The sequence below is a fragment of the Psammomys obesus genome, unplaced genomic scaffold (genome assembly GCF_907164565.1).
Source record: "Psammomys obesus unplaced genomic scaffold, mPsaObe1.curated_primary_1811, whole genome shotgun sequence".
In the NCBI taxonomy this organism is placed as follows: Eukaryota; Metazoa; Chordata; class Mammalia; order Rodentia; family Muridae; genus Psammomys; species Psammomys obesus.
In genome coordinates, this window is record NW_026589947.1 from 1 (window position 1) to 19,848 (window position 19,848).

The following is a 19,848-nucleotide window of genomic DNA, read 5'->3' on the forward strand; positions in this document are numbered from 1 at the left end:
TATATATAACAAGTGTCATTTTGCCACCATGAAAGTAATGATGGTTTTAAATTTGAAAAGAAACATAGATGGAAAATTACAGAGGTAAGAGCACTTGTTACACAAGCTTGAGGACATGAGTTTGTATATTCTGTCCCCATGTGAAAAAAACAAGGTGTGGCAGCACACCACTGTCACCCCAATGCTGTGTATCATTGGGACCTGCTGGCTGCCAGCTTAGATATAGGTTTAATAAGAGGAAATAAAGCAAAGAGAGATTAGGAGAGATGCTTGGTGCCTTCTCTGTTTTCTGCATACACAACTAGGGTTTTGCACATGTGCACCTACTCGTGAACACACATACATACACCACACAAAGAAGATAAAAAATATATAGGTAGTTTGTAAGTGTGTCAAAGAATGGAGAGAAGCAGCGTGTTTGTACAAAGAGGCTTTCCTTGGAAGCTGCTTATTCATCAGGCAAAGGAAAAGTCAATCTCTACCATAGATTAAGGTATAGAACACATGCGTACTAGGGGTTCCCAGAATGCATCAGCACCGTTTGGGTACATGCCTCCTGTCTGGTTGTTTAGACTCAGATGTCTAGGCAGAGTTTCAAGTCAGTGTGTGGGAAAAGACAGAAACAACGCTTATAGTCTCCTGGATACACACAGGCATCTAAAGTCTTCCATTGTGACTACCCTTCACGTTTGGAACAGTTATGCCAGTGCGCTTTCAGAAAATTTCATGAAGATGGTAGCCATGTCTGCTTTCACCAACTTGACAGAGATATTTCTCTATCTAGAAAACCCTCCTTGCGTAGTATTTTCTGAGTGGCCTGCCCACTCTATGAGAGCTTCCCTATGCATAGACCAGTGAGTCCTTGTTTACCTTTGTGAGACTCTTTGTCTTTGGCATTCTTGTGAGCTTTCATCATCAGCTGGAGAAAATCCACTCGATGCTGGAGGAAGAAAGAGAAATCACAAATGTAGAAAGTCAGTGATGAGGTTAAAGATGGATCAGGAGTACAGAAGCTTAATTCTCTTTTTTTCTGAGTACATGGCTCCCTGACACTCACAAGCATGACTAGTGTCACTTAAGTCATCAAAGACCAAAAGCACAAGTGAATAAAGCAGGAAGCAATCCAGCCACCATATCAACTGCTTTTACAATAAATAACAATTAGGTGCAATTTTAAATAGTCACTTTTATTCTTTGCAAATGCTTTTGAAGGACAGGAAAATAGTAATTCTCCCTCTTGAATCATTTTTATTTGTTATCAGAAAACTTCACATCTGTACACAATGGGGTATGGTCATATCCACTCCATTCTTTCCTCTATCCAATTCTTTCTATATCCTCTGTAACATTTCTTTCTCTAAACGTTATGCCCTCATTTTAATAACTCACTGAGTCCAACTAGTGCTGCCAATATAAGCATGTCTGTGGGGACATCCACTGCTACATAGGAATCCTTCCAGTGTCCACAGCCTCCATCCACAGCTATTAACTGCCAATTGTTCCTCAGTAAGGGGCAGAGCTTGGAGAGTTCCCCTCCGATATATGTTATAGGTTTATGATCTTGATCTTCTGTAGGTCTTGTGCTGTGTCTAATTTTTTGAGTTTTCAATTCTTATGCCTGGCACTGTAGTTTTCATTTTAATTGCTGAGGGTTAATTCCTGGCTTATTCTCAATAAAAAATTTAAAAACCCAAACTTCTCCTTCCCCAGAAAATGTAAATATTCTGTCTCGCTCTAAATCGAGCCTTTTCTATCTACCTTTAGTAACAGATGAAGGGAAGTACACAGCTCACATGTTTTCAACATATAGACCTCTCATGAGATCACCACTTTTTACCTTCTCATTAGAATTCAGGTGGTTTTCCTTCATTTTGTCCACAAATTTTTTGAAAAATGCTAAGGAATCCTTTGAGAACAGGGAGATATTTAACGTCTCATATATTGGGGTGAGGAATGGAAAAAGTACTGGAAAGAAAAAAAAATATAACGTTTAATAGAGATGCAAGATTCATCTAGAGAAATCAAAACACAATCCAAATAAGCCATTTTCTCAGCCAGAAACTGTTCTCCCCTTGATCTTGCTCACACTGTGACCTTACTCACGCCATGAGCATGCTCACTTTGGGTCACCTCCTCACTGCTCCACAGCAGTGGAACAGTCAGGCTGCAAATCTGACTTTGTATTGAACTCTGTTCCTGTAATTCTTATGGATCCAGAGATAAAAGATGTGTGTTTTTTAGATGGTTCAAGAGATAAAGGGTCCTGCAGACAAGTGTGACAACCTCAGCTTGATCCCTGGATCACACACTGTGGAAGGATACAACCACAAAACCAAGGTGCACATACATAGATGTACACACAAATAAAGACAGCTGATGTTACACAGAGAAATCATGTCTCAAGAAAAAGACAAGCTCAAAGACAGGTGACCCCAACTCAGAAAAAAGACAAATCACATAATGTCTCTAATTTTACAGTGGTAGCCTATAATGGATAAAAGTATATGTATGAAAGGTATAAGTGTGGATATCACATAACACTTAAAAGGAGACCAAGAGGATAATATTAAGTGGTGAGGAAGGAATAGAGTGTAGGGAAAAGGACACATGAGCTGTGTATGGAAATGTAATTAACAAGGAAAAGCATTAAAGCCCTAAATAATGGAGCACCACTGTTAAATGGATATATATAGTCACTCTACATGGACTGGAGATATGGCTCAGCAGTTACCACTGGCTGCTTTTGCAGACAACCTAGGTTTCATTCTCAGCCTCCACATGGCTGCTCTCTAAGAAGAAGGAGATAGGGAATTAGGAGGAGGTTTATGCAAGAAGACAGAGACAGCAAGGAGAGGTGGGGCTGTTATAAAAATGTTAAGTGAATAAATAAATAAATTTTTAAAAACAAAAATTTCCACATTAAAAAATTAAATATAGGGTTGCCTTTTATCTCAGCAATGATGATTCTGAATATATACTTCAAAACATAAAAAAATTGAATATACCCTTCTATGCATATGCTCATATCAGTAAAATTCATGGCAAACAGGTGAAACTAACTTCATGTCTATTGATAGATACAGAGCATTGTTTGCTCCTGGACACAGGAGATAGTGATGTTTGCTTCTTTTACTATTGTGCTAAATAAAAGATGCCTGCCACAGAGACCACATAGTCTATGATCCCATTGATGTGAAATGCCAAGCATATGTAAATATACAGAAAGTGAACTGGTGGTTGCTTAGATCTAGGCTGCTTAGGTCTAGGTGAAGGATGATAATCAAAAGATTTAACACCATGGCTACAACGAAGTACTATTCAGTTCTCAGTGATAAGGAGCCTTGTGGTCCTTCAGTCATTGCAGATTTCCAAGTGATCAAAGTGCTGTGAATCAGTTACTGCTGAGTACTAAGCCCTAAATGGAGCAACTGTATCAACACCCCATCCCTCAAAGCTCAAGGAACATCCTGAAAGAAGATATGGAAATAAAGATCCAGGAATGGGGCATCTGAAGTGCCAAATCCTGGACATGGCATGGTCCACTCATGGACTGAACACCTGCAAAAGATCAAGCCAGTAATATTGCTTGGTATCCTAGCAGGCAGTGACTGGGCTCACTGGGACACCAAAACAAAAATGGGACATGAAATTAGAAGGAAAGTGTGTTGGGGTGTCTGAGGGAAGTGGGAGGGAAGAGTGAGGATGGGTCTAATCAAGGTATGTTGTATTCCTATATAATACAGTCAAAGAATAAATAAAATGATTCTAAAGCAAAGCCAGGAATTCTGGTGCACACTTTAGTCCTCAGGAGGTAGAAGCAGGAGGATCACTGTGAGTTCAAAGCCAGTTTGGTCTACACAGCAATTTCCAGGCCAGGTAGAGCTACACATGAAGACCCTGTCTCAAAGTAAAATAAAGTTATAAAACAAACATAATGGGCTACATGTCTTTGAATATACTAAAAACTTTGAATTGTGCCTTTAAGATGACGAATTACATGGCAATTGAATTATATACCAGTGGAGAAACTAGTTTGCGGGGAAGTATGGAAGAGAAAGGCAGAGTGACAAATGCAGCCACAGACAAGACCAGTAGCTCAAAAGGATGAACTGTCCACATACCTACTGACAAGAACAATGGATCAAAATAATCAAATCTTAAGAGCTTCTTGGCATTCTCGACAAAAGGATCCTTTGGGTTGTTTAGGGAATCGACGTTCACTCCAAATGATGTGCTGGTGACCACATCCATGCTGTAGGCCCCAAACACTCTGATGAGGGAGAGACAAGGGAATTTAAGACAAGCAGCAAGAAGCCTGAAATAGTTCATAGTTTGGGGCAATAAAGGCAAAGTCATTTCAGTATTGACCAAGCAAATTCCCATTCTATCCACCATCTACACTTGTGACTTTCAGACCATTGTGATTCTTCTTTCTAAACTGTATGCTTATCTAATATACGTATTACATATATATAATACATATAATATATACATACATGAAATATATATAGTATCTAAAGAAAGAGTATATGCAGCTAGGCCATGTGATATACACAAGAAAAAAGCCACTCTGTCCCAGTTATCCTTCGGCTTCCAAAACCACCTTGGATGCACCATCACTTACTCTTTCATAGGAACAGGCTTGCCTTTCTCTGCCTTTCCTCTCAAGTATTTTACCAAAATATCTCCACACTGTTCAACAATGGGGAACATCTGAGCAAAAAGCACAAAAACAGCAGTAGTTAGGTGTTGAGAGTCAGGTCACACAAAGATTTCACTCGTAAGTCCTCTTAGTCACCTCTTTGAGTTTTCCACTGGTGAAGGTGGGAGACAGCAATGATCTTATTCTCTTCCACTCCTCATCCTCAGATATGGAGAGAGCTTTTTTCATAATTCCCACTGGGCCAAAACTCTATGGTCACAAAAGAAAAAAAAAATGGCTCTGTGTAAGTCTGGAACTCTCCAAGTTTGCAAAAGTGCTGAGCAGATAGCACCATATAACAAGTAGTTACTGTCTTCTTATGGTGGACTGGACCTCATGTTAGATGTAAAAGAAAAAAAAAATTAGGTCCAGGTGTTGGGGAAAGATAGGAACAGGAATTAGCAGGTGCCCCAGAGTTGTGCAGATGCTGAATGGCTTGGAGACAAATAGAAAGTGAACTTTGCATCAGAAAGGTTCTCCAGTTCAGTATTTACAACACTTGCAATGTGAAAAGAGATGTCTTGATAGGGTGTGTATGTCTGTGTGTGTGTGTATCTCTGTGTGTATGTGTGTGTCTGTGTACATATGATTGCTTGTATACATGCCTGTGTGTGCCCTTGTGCAGACCAGAGGTCAATCATCTTCCTCTATAACTTTCTACAGGACTTTTTTGAGTCAGGGTCTCTCACTGAATGAAGAAGACTCTGGTTTTGTTGGAATAAGGTAGCAAGCAAGCCGCTAGGGTCTACCTATAGCTATGCACAGCTCTGGAGACTCATAAGCATCCTACTCTGCTTGGCTTTTATGTAGATACTGGGGATCCAAACACAGGATATTTACCCATTGATGGAGTCATTCCTTCTGATCCTAGTCTATACAGTTTCATCAGGAGTGACTGCATTGACTTCCTCTGTGGCCTGGTAGGCTTCACCCCCCTGATGGGGGCGTGATCAAAGAGCAGGCCAATCAGTTCATATCAGAGACAGTCCCTGTTCCCATTACTGTGCAGCTGTGCAGGGGTTCTAGTTTATCTCAGTTAATGGTCCTTCGTTGAAGTATCAGTCTCAGAAAAGACTCCGGTGACCACATTTTTTTTTATTCTTTTGCTCTCCTTGTAGAGGTCTTGTCCTCTCTAGGTCTTATTAATTCCCAATTCTTTCATAATATTCCCTGCACTCTGCCCGAAGTTTGGCTATAGGTCTCAGCATCTACTTTGATACCTTGCAGGGTAGAGTCTTTCAGAGGCCCTCTGTGGTAGGCTCCTGTACTGTTCCCCATTTTCTTCCCTCTTCTGATATCTATCCTCTTTGCCTTTCTGAGTGAGAGTTGAGCATCTTACTCAGAGTCTTTCTTCTTGATTAGTTTCTTTAGGACTATAGATTTTAGTATCTTTATTCTATATTATATGTCTAATATCCATTTATGAGTGAGTACATACCATGTTTGTCTTTCTGATTCTGGGATACCTCAGCCAGTTCCCACCTTTGTCTGCAAGTTTCATGATTTCCTTGTTTTTACTTGCTGAGTAGTATTTCATTGTGTAAAAGTATCACAATCCATTCCTCAACTGAGGGGCATCTGGGTTGTTTCCAGCTATTGGCTATTACAAATAAAGCTACTACAAACAAGATTAAGCAAATGTCCCTATTGTGTACTTGAGCATATTTTAGATATATGCCTAGGAGTGGTATACCTGTATCTTGAGGAACCACAATTCCTAATTGTCTGAGAAAGGGTCAGATTGATTTCCAAAGTGGTTGTACAATTTTACATTACCACCAGCAGTGGAAGAATGTTCTGCTTTCTCCACATCCTCTCCAGCATATGTTGTCACTTGAGTTTTTGATCTTAGCCATTCTGGTGGATATAATTTAAAATCTCAGGGTTTTTTTGATTTGCATTTCCCTGATGTCTAAGGACATTGTTCATTTCTTTAAGTGTTTCTCTGCCATTTAATATTCCTCTTTTGAGAAGTCTCTATTTAGTTCTGTACCCCATTTTTTTAATTTTATTTTTTCCTTATCAGTTACATTTTATTAACTCTTTATCCCTGCTGTATCCCGCTCCCTCATTCCCTCCCAATCCCACCCTCCCTCCCTCATCTCCACCCTGCCCCTTTCCAAGTCCACTGATGGGGGGACCTTCTCCCCATTCATCTGATCCTGTTTTATCAGGTATCTTCAGGAGGGCTGCAAAGCCCTCCTCTGTGGCCTAACAGGACTGCTCCTCCCTTGGGGGGTGGGAGGCCAATGAGCCAGCCATTGAGTGCTTGTTATAAATAGTCCTTGTTCCCCTTACTATGGAAAACCAATTGGTTACTGAGCTACCACGGGCTACATCCGGTTATATCCATACATGGTCCTTGGTTGAATGTCAGTCTCAGAAAAGACACTGTGCCGAGATATATTTGGTCCTTGTGGAGCTCTTATCCTTTCCCCATCATACTAACTCCTCTTCTTTCATATGATTCCCTGTGCTCTGCCAAAAGTTTGGTTATGAATCTTTGTATCTGCTTTGAAAACACTGCTAGTTAGGTGCCTTCAGTATACTCCTGCCATACGTTCAATGCATATCCCATCTGTCTTTCTAAATGAGGATTGATCATCTTACCCCATGTCCACTCTCTTGATTATCTTTTTTAGGTGTATAGATTTCATTATGTTTATCATATCTTGTAGGTCTATATAAGCGAGTATATACTGTGTTTGTCTTTCTCCTTCTGGGATATTTCACTCAGAATGATCTTTTCTAGATCCCACTATTTGCCTGCAAATTTCATGATATTCTCCTTTTTGATTGCTGGGTAGTATTCCATTGTGTAAAAATGCCACAATTTCTGTACCCATTCCTCCATTGATGGACATCTGGGTTGTTTCCAGGTTCTGGCTATTACAAATAAAGCTGCTATAAACATGGTTGAGTAAGCATCCCTTTTGTGTACTTGAGCAAAGTTTGGGTATATACCTAGCGGTGGTATAGCTGGATCTTGAGGAAGCACTATTCCTAATTGTCTGAGAAAGCATCAGATAGATTTCCAATGTGGTTGTACCAGTTTACTTTCCCACCAGAAGTGGAGGAGGGTTCCCCTTTCTCCACAACCTCTCCATCATGTGTTGTCACTTGAGTTTTTCATTCTGATGGGTGTGAGGTCAAATCTCAGTTACCCCATTTTTTAATTGGATTACTTGATTTTTTGCTGTTTAACTTCTTTAGTTCTTTACATATTCTGGATATTAGTCCTCTGTCAGATATAGTGTTTGTTGGTGAAGATCCTTTCCCAATCTGTAGGCAGTTGTTTTGTTTTGATGACAGTGTCCTTTGCTTTACTAAAGGTTTTCATTTTCATGAGGTCTCATTTATTGATTGTTGATCTTAGAGCCTGTGTTGTTGCTGTTCTGTTCAGGAAGTAGTCTCCTGTGCCAATGAGTTCAAGGAACTCCCCCACTTTTTCTTCTAAGAGGTTTAATGTGTCTGGTTTTACAATGAGATCTTTGATCCAGTTGGAGTTTAGTTATGTGCATGCAGTTTTCCTCATGTAGACATCCAGTTAGACCAGCACCATTTGTTGAAGATACTATCTTTTTTCCATTGTATGGTTTAGGCATCTTTGTCAAAAATCAGGTGTGCAGAAGTGTGTGGTTTTATATCAGGATCTTCTATTCAAATCTATTGATCCATGAGTTGGTTCTAAAGCCATTTCCATTCAGTTTTTACTATTGCTGCTCTATAGTGCAGCTTGAGATCAGGGATGGAGATACCACCATAAGATCTTTTATTGTCAAGGATTGTTTTAGCAATTCTGGGTTTCTTGTTATTCCATATAAAGTTGACAATTATTTTTTCAAGGTCTATAAACAATTATGTTTGTAATTTGATGGGAATTGCCTTGAATCTGTAGATTTCTTTTGGTAAGATGGCCATTTTTACTATGTTAATCCTTCCAAGCTATGAACTTGAGAGATCTTTCCATCTTCTGATATCTTCTACTATTTCTTTCTTCAGAGACTGAAGGATTTTTCATACAAGTCTTTGACTGCTTGGTTAGAGTCACACCAAGGTACTTTATGTCTTTTGTGGCTATTGTGAAGGGCATTGTTTCCCTATTTCTTTCTCAGCCCTTTTGTCTTTTGTATACAAGAGGGCTACTGATTTTTTTGAGTTAATTTTTCATACTTCCATTTTGCTGAATGTGTCTATCAACTGTACAAGTTCCCTGGTAGAATTTTTTGGGTTATTCATGTCTACTATCATATCATCTTCAAATAGTGATATTTTGACTTCTTCCTTTCCAATTTGTATCCCCTTGATCTCCTTTAATTGTCTTATTGCTGTAGCAAAGACTTCAAGAAATATATTGAAGAGATACAGAGAGTAGTCAGATTTGCCTTATCCCTGATAAGTGGAATTGTGTTAAGTTTCTCTTTTAGATTGATGTGTGCTCTAGGCTTTCTGTATATTGCCTTTACTGTGTTTAGGTATCTGCCTTTTATCCCTGATTACTCCAAGAATTTAATCCTTTTTTTTTTACATTTTTTTATTTTATTTTTCTTTTTAGTTACATTTTGTTAACTCTGTGTCCCAGCTGAAAAAAAAAAAAGAAAAATAAATCTAAATACATACTTTCAAAAAAAAAAAAGAATTTAATCCTGAATGGGTGTTGGATTTTCTCAAATGCTTTTTCAACACCTAAGGAGCTTATCATGTGTTTCTTTTTCTTTCAGTTTGTTTATATGATGGGTTACATTGATGGATTTCCATACATTTAACCATCCCTTTATACCTGGGATGAAGCCTATTTTTTTTCTCGCCTAATTTATTAGGTATTCTGTAGTCCTCTTGTATTCTTATAGGCCTCTCCTTTAAATTGGGAAAATTTTCTTCTATGATTTTGTTGAAAATATTTTTTGGGCCTTGGGAATGGGAATCTTCTTTTTCCTCTATTCCTATTATTCTTAGGTTTTGTCTTTTCATGTTATCTTGGATTGTTTCTTGGGTGAATAGTGTCAGGAATTTTTTAGATATATTATTTCCTTTAACAGTTACATCGATTTCTTCCATTGTATCTTCCACACCTGAGATTCTTTCTTCCATCTCTGGTAGTCTGTTCGTTATTCTTACCTCTGTAGGTCATGTTTTCTTTCCTAAATTCTTCTTGTCTGTGATTTCCTTTGTTTGTGTTTTCTTTAATTTTTCCAATTCTATCTTCAGATCTTGCACTGTTTTGTTGATTTCCTTCATCTGTTTGACTTAATTTTCCTGTTTTACCTTCACATGTTTGTTTGAACATTCTTCTGTTTCTTTTATTTCTTTCAGTGACTTAATTATTTCCTCTCTGAAGGCCACAAACTGGCTGCATCTTCCTGTATTTCTTTACAGATGGCTATAATCTGTTTGACTTGTTTTTCATCTAATCCTTTTTGCATTTTGTTTCTTCCATTATCCTCTTCATAAGCATGTAAGGTCATCTTCTTGATTTTCACTTATGTTAGGGTGTCTAGGGCTAGTTGCCAGGATAACTGGCTTCTGGAGATGCCATATTGCTTTGCCTTTTGTTGGTTTTGCTTTTACACTGGCCTCTATCCTTTTGGTGTCTCAGGTGTTGGTTGTTAATTTCTGGTGCCTGCTGGAATCCTGGAGTGGGGAGAATTCCCTTGGCAGTTTTCTAAAGGAGGCCTCTTCAGCTTTTTGGGTATGGTCAACTGAATGGCTGTGCTTCTCAGGAACTGTAACAATTCACTTCAGGAATATGTACCTATGCGGTATCTATGAGGTTCAGGAAGATTCTCTTCTCATCAGGAGAAGGCCTGAAGATGACTGCCCTGCTGCTGGGTTTGTTGCTCTGAGTTTAGTGAGCTGCTGCTGCTCTTACCCTATGTTTGCTGGGCACAGCCTTCTTGAAGAACTAGGGAGCCCTATGGTTTCATCAGTTTAGCTAAGGATACTGCTAGCTAAAGGTGAGACATTGCACCTTTGAGCAGTATCTTAGGGCTGCTCCAGTTGCTCTCAGGCTTCTGTAGGTCTGAGGTTGGAGCTGTGTACGCCGGTACCCAAGCTGTAATCAATGGCAGGTGGGCACAGCACACATGTGTACAGTAGGAGGCCAGAGATTATACCCTGCGGGAACCCAGAAACTTTTCTGGAGCTAGGTGTCCTGAAGTTGGACCTGATGTTCCCCGCTCTGTGGGGTTTTCTCCCTATAGGGACACCTAGTCTGTGGTGTTTTGAGTTCTGAAGTCCTCTCTGATATGGCAAGTAGAACACACAGGAGCAGGCATGTGGCTCCACCTTGCTAACTACTGGGTGCTTTGGTGCCTGCAGGAACCCAGGAACTTTTTTGGGGGATGGGTTGTCAGCTGACTGCTCTGATGTCAGACCTATTCTTCCCCTTACTGTGGGGTTTTCCATTCGACAGAGAAACTCCGTCTCTGGTGTCTTGGGGCTCTCAGTTCTGTCTGGGATGTTGAGTTGGGAATGCAGGCTAGACTCTATGCTGGCAGCTGTGCACCCCATTCTGGGCTGACAGCTCTGCACCTGCTGGACCCCTGGGATTTCCAGGGATTGTCTAGGTGACCTAAGGTCAGTCCTGATCGTTTACTGCACTGTGGGGTTTTCTCTCAACTGGAAATCTCAGTCTTTGGTGTTGTGGGTCTCAGAGTTCATTCTGGGACAGTGATCAGAGCACACAGGTATGTGGCTCTGGGCTGGTGACTGATCACCTGGTAGGACATGAGAACTTTTCCATGGTTTAGATGGGTGACCTGAAGCCAATTGATTCCCATTCAATGGGGTATCCTTTCACCTGGGAAACAAAATCGCTGGTGTTTTAGGGTCCAAAGTTCCATCTGCTAGTCACTGTGCATACTATGCTGTGCTGCTGGTCAGAAAGAGTGTCCTCCCGGCCCTGCATCTTGGATCTAACTTAATTATTTATACAGTGATAAAGAAAGGAAAAGAATCCTTTTTACTTAATAGGACCTTTCTTCTATCTTCCACAATTATATTTTATATTAATGTGGAGTCATCCAACACACCCTTTTATTACAGAACTCAGCGCAACAAAAAAAAGGTAAACAGGATGATTTGATGAAGGGCATCTGCAAACAAGGCCTTCAGTGAACTTCACCAAATGACCAATGGCTAAATGAAGACTAGTGAGAGGCCTCAGTAGGTAAAGATGATTGCTGCCAAGCCCAACAACCTGAGTTTGAAACCCAGGACCCACAGGGTGTAAGGAGAGAGCAAACAGGCTTCTTTACATAGAACAGTTAGATAGCCATGGTTTAAGAGAGAGGCCATGCGTGAAAGTACCTGGACCTCCTGTTCAAAGGAAGCCCATTGGTTGCTCAGTTTCTAAGTGGGTTTCCTAGTAATGGGAACAGGGGCTGTCTCTGACATGAACTCAGTAGCTGGCTCTCTCCTCCACCTAGGGGCTGCAGCCTTGCCAGGCCACAGAGAAAAATGATGCAGCCAGTCCTTATGAGAACTGATAGGCTAAGGTCAGAGGTAAGGGCTGGAGGTCTTCCCCTTTCAGGGAACTAGGGGAAAGAGCACCGATGGAGAAGAGGGAGGAAAGGTGGGACTGGGAGGAGACAGGGAGGGGGTTGCAGCAGGGATACATAGTAAATAAATATATAAATAAAATTAAATTTAAAAAAGACAGAGTTGGAGACATTAAAGTAGTATCCTGCATGGAAAAATTGACATAAATAAAGCCATAGATTTGAGATCACATTTCAAGAGTAAATCCATATAGATGTGATAGGTAAAACAGTTGTGATACTTGATACCTGAGAGCACAATCCATGAGAATGAAAATGGATACAAATGTGAAGGGAAGACAGGCTGTACATGGTAGCTAATGGGCTAGGAAGAGGGAACTGACCAGTCAAGGAGCTACTCTGTATTCTGAGTATTTGACCCCCCACAAATCAACACTACACAGTCATAAAGATGGACTTGTGAAATGGGAAATGTGAATTACTCTAGGTGGCAAGCATCCATCGACATCTAGATTACAATTCTATAGTATATTTAGACTTGCTCAAGCCATTCCTATTAGCAAAATTAATACTTACACTCTGCTTGTACGTTATTATAGAAGTCACTGTGATTCTATATTTATTTCATTTTTAATTGAGTAAGTAAAGTACAAAGGTTTACATTATTAAAAGGGGAGGCTGGAGAGATGACTCAACAGTTAAGAGTGCTTGCTTGTCTTTTGGAGGACACTGATTCGATACCAAGCACCCCTGTCAGGCAACTCACAACTGTCTGCAAGGTCAGCTTCAGGGGATGTCATACCTTCTGCTGGCCTCCACAGGAACCTTCACACATGGCAGTCACTCACTTGCACACACATATATAAGTGTAAGCATAATGTTATTGTGTAAATGAAATGCTGATTTCTGTGCCCCCACACCCTGTTGCCATCCTTGTTTTGAGAATCTTCTGTCTCAATGTTGTGTAAACACTGTGCCCCAATTTACCCTGATATGTCAAGAAAACAGCTTACAACCAATAGCTGAGCATGAGAGAGAATAGGGTGGGAATCCTACCAGACGGGGGAGGAGGAGTTAGAGAAGGAATTAGGGGATGAAGCCACAGGAAAGGTTGAAGAGACATGAGGTGAAGGGGCTGGAACAGGAAAACAACAAAGTGCAAGTACCTCTGGGATGTATGCTGGGAGAAAGCCAAATTAGCGTAGAGGGTTAGGAATAGATTAATAACTGCTCAGCTATTGTGTCATGAAGCCTATTATTAAACAAATTTAAAAGTCGCAATTATTTGTGGGAAATCTATATTAAGGGAGAAACTAAGAGAAACAAACACAGTTTTATAAAAATAACATTAACGTATACTCCTAAATAAAATAACAAAAATGAAAATTTAATTTTTTTAATTAAAAAAAAGTTACCTACCCGCCGGTTTTTGAAGGTAGAATAGAATTCTTTCACTAGTATATTTCGGATCATCTCTGTGTCTGTGATGACAAATGTAGGGATTTGACCATCAAACAACCTGTGTGAGGAAAACAGCTGATTATTCCAAGCCAGGCTCTAAAGTGAGAGCCACACTCAGACTTTGATTCTAATGTAGCATGACCCTCACTCTGATCATACAACTGTCACAGGAGTTCAAAGCTCTTCCCCACTTTTTCTTTTAACATATTTACTGTATCTGCTTTTATGTTGAGATCTTTGATCCACTTGAACTTTAGTTTTAGGCAGTGGACAACTAGCCAGCCCACAGAAGAAGAGGATTCAGGCAGTCCTGATGTTAACTGTTAGGCTAGGGTCAAGCAGTAGGAAAGGAAAATTTCTGCTATTTTTGGACTAGGGAAGAGGAACAGGGGATGGAAAGGAAGGGAGAGTGGGGCTGTTAGGAGAGGGGAGGGTGGTACAACAGAGATACAGTGTGAATAAATAACAACAACAACAATATTAGTAATAATAGAAAAAAACTACTGAATTAGATCAACTTGTACACTTTAAAGATGTTTTAGCATTAGAAAGGCAGTCAGGTAATGAGTGATGTTGGAGAAGAGGTTTTTCTTTTATTTCCACAGGTGATGAAAGACTGTGGGTTCAATCAAAATTTACAAAGTTACAAATTGAATAAGAGAAGCTTGCACATGAAAGACACAACACAAAATAGGAAGAGATGCAGAGAGACATCAATGCTGAAAACACAGGAAACTGAACCCGCTGCATGGGGACAGGTCAACAAACTGGCCAATGGGGAAAAAAAGACATATTATTCAGCAGACTGGTAGACTGGAACACCTTGATGCTTAAATGGACATTTTCTGAAGGACAGATGATGAGGACTGCAATTATGAGGGCTCATTGCAGCAAAAGTTTGTCATATGGACAGTTAAATTTATGAGCTTGATAATTGTTTCTGCTGTAATTATTAAACTGTGTGTATTTTTTAGCTTAAATGTATATGGAGAAAATGTATACAATTTTTCAACCAGGAACATGGCTGCTTTGACAAGGGATCACATCCAAAGACCCTCTAGGTCCTTGTGACCCAATGGAATAGAGACACACTCTGGATTACAATACATTATGGCTGGAATATAGTCACACCATTATTCCTAAACAATGAAAGCATAGCTCATTTATAGAAGAAAGCAGTTATGTTTGAAAGTGATGTCTAATTGAAGAGCCTTAGTAAGTATGTTGGTTTTTAAAAACAAAAAACATATATTTTATGTAAGAAGTGGGAAATAGTAAGAGCTGGAGGGGACAGAAACTCCACAAGGAGAGCAACAGAACAAGATAATTTGAACACAGGGAACTTCCTAGAGACTCATACTCCAACCAAGGACTATTCGTGGAGATAACCTAGAACCCCTGCACAGATGTAGCCCATGGCAGCTCAGTGTCCAAGTGGGTTACATGGTAATGGGAAGAGGGACTGCCTCTGACATAATCTGATTGGCCTGCTCGTTGATCACCTCCCCCTGAGGAGGGAGCAGCCTTACCAGGCCACAGTAGAGGACTGATAGACTAAGATCAGAAAGGAGAGGAGAACCTCCCCTATCAGTGGACTTGGGGAGTGGCATGCATGCAGAAAGGGGAGGGAGGGTGAGATTGGGAGGGGAGGAAGGAAGGGCTTATGGGGGGATACAAAATGAATAAAGTGTAATTAATAAAAAATTTAAAAAAATTAAAAAAAACATATAGAAATGTTATGTGAAAAAAAAAGAATGTGGAACAAGGAGAGCCCTTCTCCATTTCTGATGGAAATGTAAACTTCTACAGATTTGGAAAGCAATCTGTAGGCTTCTGAAAAAAATCAGGAATAGCTCTACCTCAAGACCTAGCTGCACCACTCCTGGGCACATATCTAAAAGATGCTCAAGTATACCACAAGGACATTTGCTCAACCATGTTCATAGCAGTTTTATTCATAATAGCCAGAATCTGGAAACAACCGAGAGACCTCTCAACTGAAGAATAGATGAAGAAACTTTATATATTTACACGATGGGATACTGCTCAGCTATTCAAAACAAGGGCGGTTTAGTGTGTCTGGTTTTATGTTAAGGTCTTTGATCCACTTGGACTTTAGTTTTGTGCAGGGTGATAAGTATAGATTTATTTGCATTTTTCTACATGTAGACATCCAGTTAGACCAGCACCATTTGTTGAAGATGCTGTCTTTTTTCGATTGAATGGATTTGGCATCTTTCTCAAAAATCACACGTCCATAAGTGTGTGGATTTATGTTAGGGTCTTCTATTCAATTCTATTGATCCACCAGTCTGTTTCTATGCCAGTACCATGCAGTTTTTAGTATTGTTGCTCTATAGTACAGCTTGAGATCAGGGATGGAGATACCTCCTAAAGATCTTTTACTGTAGAGAATTGTTTTAGCAATTCTGGGTTTCTTGTTGTTCCATATGAAGGTGAGAATTTTTCTTTCAAGGTCTGTAAAGAATTGTGTTGGTAATTTGATGGGAATTGCATTGAATCTGTAGATTGCTTTTGGTAAGATGGCCATTTTTACTATATTAATCCTGCCAAGCCATGAGCATGGGAGATCTTTCCATCTTCTGATATCGTCTTCTAATTCTTTCTTCAGAGACTGGAAATTTTTTTACATAAAAGTCTTTGACTTGCTTAGTTAGGTTCTCACCAAGGTACTTTATGTCCTTTGTGGCTATTGTGAAGGGTGTTGTTTCCCTAATTTCTTTCTTGGCCCTTTTGTCTTTTGTATACAGGATTTTTTTGAGTTAATTTTGTATCCAGCCACTTTGCTGAAGGTGTTAATCAGCTGTATGAGTTCCCTGGTAGAATTTTTGGGGTCACTCAGGTATACTATTATGTCATCTGCAAACAGTGATAATTTGACTTCTTCCTTTCCAATTTGTATCCCCTTGATCTCCTTCAATTGTTTTATTGCTCTAGCTAGGACTTCAAGAACAATGTTGAAGAGATATGGAGAGAGTGGTCAGCCTTGCCTTGTCCCTGATTTCAGTGGGAATGATTTAAGTTTCTCTCCATTGAGTTTGATGTTGGCTATAGGCTTACTTTATATCCCCTTTGCTATGTTCAGATATGTGCCAGACACACTAAACCGCTTAGAATAAAAAGTAGGGAATACCCTTGAACTCATTGGTACAGGAGATAACTTCCTGAACAGAACACCAACAGCACAGGCTCTAAGAGCAACAACCAATAAATGCGACCTTGTGAAACTGAAAAGCTTCTGTAAAGCAAAGGACACTGTCCTCAGAACAAAATGAGAGTGTACAGATTGGGAAAGTATCTTCACCAACCCTTTATCTGACAGAGAGCTAATATCCAGCATATATAAAGAACTAAAGAAGTTACACAGCAAAAATTCAAGTAATCCAATTAAAAAATGGTTTACAGAGCTAAACAGAGAATTCTCTGCAAAGGAATATTGAATGGCAGAGAAACACTTATAGAAATGCTTAACCTCATTAGCCATCGTGGAAATGCAAATCAAAATGACCCTAAGATTTCACCTTACACCCATCAGAATGTCTAAGATCAAAAACCCAAAAGACAACACATGCTGGAGAGATTGTGGAGAAAAGGGAACCCTCCTCTACTGCTGGTGGGAATGTAAACTTGTACAACCACTCTGGAAAGCAATATGGTGCTTTCTCAGACAACTAGGAATAGTGCTTCCTCAAGATCCAGCTATACCACTCCTAGACATATATCCAAAATATTCTCAAGTACACAATAAGAACATTTGCTCAACCATATTTTAACAGCTTTATTTGTAATAGCCAGAAGCTGGAAACAGCCCAGATGCCCCTCAGTGGAGGAATGGATGCTCAAATTGTGGTATATCTACACAATGGAATATTACTCAGCAATAAAAAAACAAGGAAATCATGAAATTTGCAGGTAAATGGTTGGATCTATAAAAGATAATCCTGAGTGAGCTATCCCAGAAGCAGAAAGATGCATGCAGTATATACTCACTCATATAGACATATAATATAGGATAAACCTACTAAAATCTGTACACCTAAAGAAACTAATCAAGAGGGAGGACTCTTGCTAAAATGCTCAATTCCTATCCAGAAAGGCAAAGAGGCTCGACGTCAGAAGAATAAGAAAAGAGAGAACAAATCAGGAGCCTGACACAGAGGACCTCTGAAAAGCTCTGCCCTGCAGACTATCAATGTAGATGTTGAGACTTATGGACAACCTTTGGTCAGAATGCAGGGAATCTTAGGAAAGAAGTGGGAAACAGTAAAATCTGGAGAGACAGGAACTCCACAAAGAGAGCAACAGAACCAAAAAGTCTGAGCACAGGGGTCTTTCTTGAGACTGATAATCCAACCAAGGACTATGCATGGAGATAACCTAAGAGCCCTGCACAGATGTGGCCCATGGCAGTTCAGTATCCAAGTGGGTTCTATTATAATAAGAACAGGGACTGTCTCTGACATGAAGTGATTGGCCTGCTCTTTAATTACCTCCCCCTGAGGGGGAAGCAGCATTACCAGGCCACAGAAGAAGACAACGCATCCACTCCTGATGAGACCTAATTGACTAGGGTCAGAAGGAAGGAAAAGTTGTCCTCCCCTATCAGTGCACTTGGGGAGGGGCATACATGCAGAGGGTGGAGGAAGGGAGGGATTGGGACAGGAGGAGGGAGAGAACCACAGGGGGATACAAAGTGAATAAAGTGTAATTAATAAAGAAAAAAGAAAACATCGTGAAATTTGAAGTCAAACTTGAAAAGTTACTTCCTGAGTGAAGTAACTGAGAAGCAGATAGATACTCGTGGTGTGTACTTAACAATAAGTGGATATTAGCCATAAATACAAGAAAGCCATACCAAAATTCACAGACCTAAAGGAGATAAAAACAAAGAAGACCCAAAGGAGGGTGCTTTAATCATACTCAGAAGGGGAAATATAATTGATAGCAGAAGTGGTTGAAGAAAGGGATCAAGGTAGGAAAGAGCATGGAGAGAAATGAAGATGGAGATCAGACTTTGGGAGAGTAGAGGTAAAAGGACAGAGGGAAGAGAAACTGTGAATGGGCATCTCTGACAAGCTGGAGACCTATGATAAGGTAGTCCTCTGGAAGAATATGGGGTGACTCTAGCTGAGATGACTAGTAGCAGTGGTCATGGTGACTGAAGAGGACACTCTAACTAAATAGGACTCCTTGTAAAGGGAAGGGAATACCAAACAACATGAAAAAATGTCAACTCAAAATTTACTCTACCTACAAGATGCACAAGGATAAAGACAGAGCAGAGATTGAGGGAATTGAAAGAGAATATCTGCCCCAACCTGAGAACCACGGCAGAGAGAGAACCAATTCTTGCCACTATTAATGATACTCTGCTGTGCTGGCAGACAGGAGCCTAGCATAGCTGTATTCTGAGAGCTTCCAGCCAGCAGCAAATCAAAACAGATGCTGAGACTCAGAGCCAAACACTGGGTAAAGCATAGGGAGTCTTGTGGAAAAGTGTGTGTGTTGGGGGGGAGGGATAGAAGTGGCTGGAGGAGACAGGAGCTCCACAAGATGACCAACAGGAACAACTAACCAGGGACCAGAGAGTCCTGCAGAGACTGAAGCACTAAGGATCATGCATGGACTGGACCTAGGCACCCTAGACAAATGTAGCCAAGGCCTCATATGGGTTTCCTAATAAGGGGAGCAAAGGCTGTCTTTGACAAGGACTGTGTTGCCTGCTTTTTGATTGCTTATGTTTGGTGGGGCTTCTTCAACACGATAAGAGGATGCACTCAGTCCTTATGAAATTTGATGTGCTGGAGTGGGTTGGTAGGGGGCACTCCTTACTGATGAGTAGGTGAGGGAAATGGGGGAAGGAGGAAGAGTGGGACCGGGAGGTGGGAAGGGAGAGGCTGTACTTGGGATGTAAAAAGAAAAAAAATAAATTAATTACAAAGTAAAGAAAGAAATTAATGAAGCACCTATAAATGCTTCTCCAAGGGTCAGATAACGTTTGGAAGACAGGGCAGAAAGAACATGAGAGCAAGGAAGTAGATAGGAGAGCAGCCAAATGCTGACTTCTGTACTCTTGAATTCACTGCAGCTGTGATTACTCATCAAAGCCTGTGCATGATTTCACTGTCAGCACTCTATCAGGAAGTTTAAAGTCCTGACCAGCCT

The 19,848-nt window shown here is 40.2% G+C and overlaps 1 protein-coding gene across 1 annotated transcript in view; it reads right to left on the reverse strand.

Moving 5' to 3' along the window:
• Window positions 1-357: 357 nt before the first annotated feature.
• The window catches only part of LOC129675504 (cytochrome P450 3A1-like), a 35,947-nt gene continuing 16,456 nt past the window's right edge, over window positions 358-19,848 (reverse strand). Inside the window, exons 4-9 of the mRNA XM_055605486.1 lie at window positions 13,621-13,720; window positions 4,799-4,912; window positions 4,625-4,713; window positions 4,122-4,270; window positions 1,838-1,965; window positions 358-940 (exon numbers count right to left, since the gene is read on the reverse strand). Coding sequence (XP_055461461.1) covers window positions 827-940; window positions 1,838-1,965; window positions 4,122-4,270; window positions 4,625-4,713; window positions 4,799-4,912; window positions 13,621-13,720 — 694 coding nt within the window. The 3' untranslated portion in view covers window positions 358-826. The remainder of the gene's footprint in view (window positions 941-1,837; window positions 1,966-4,121; window positions 4,271-4,624; window positions 4,714-4,798; window positions 4,913-13,620; window positions 13,721-19,848) is intronic.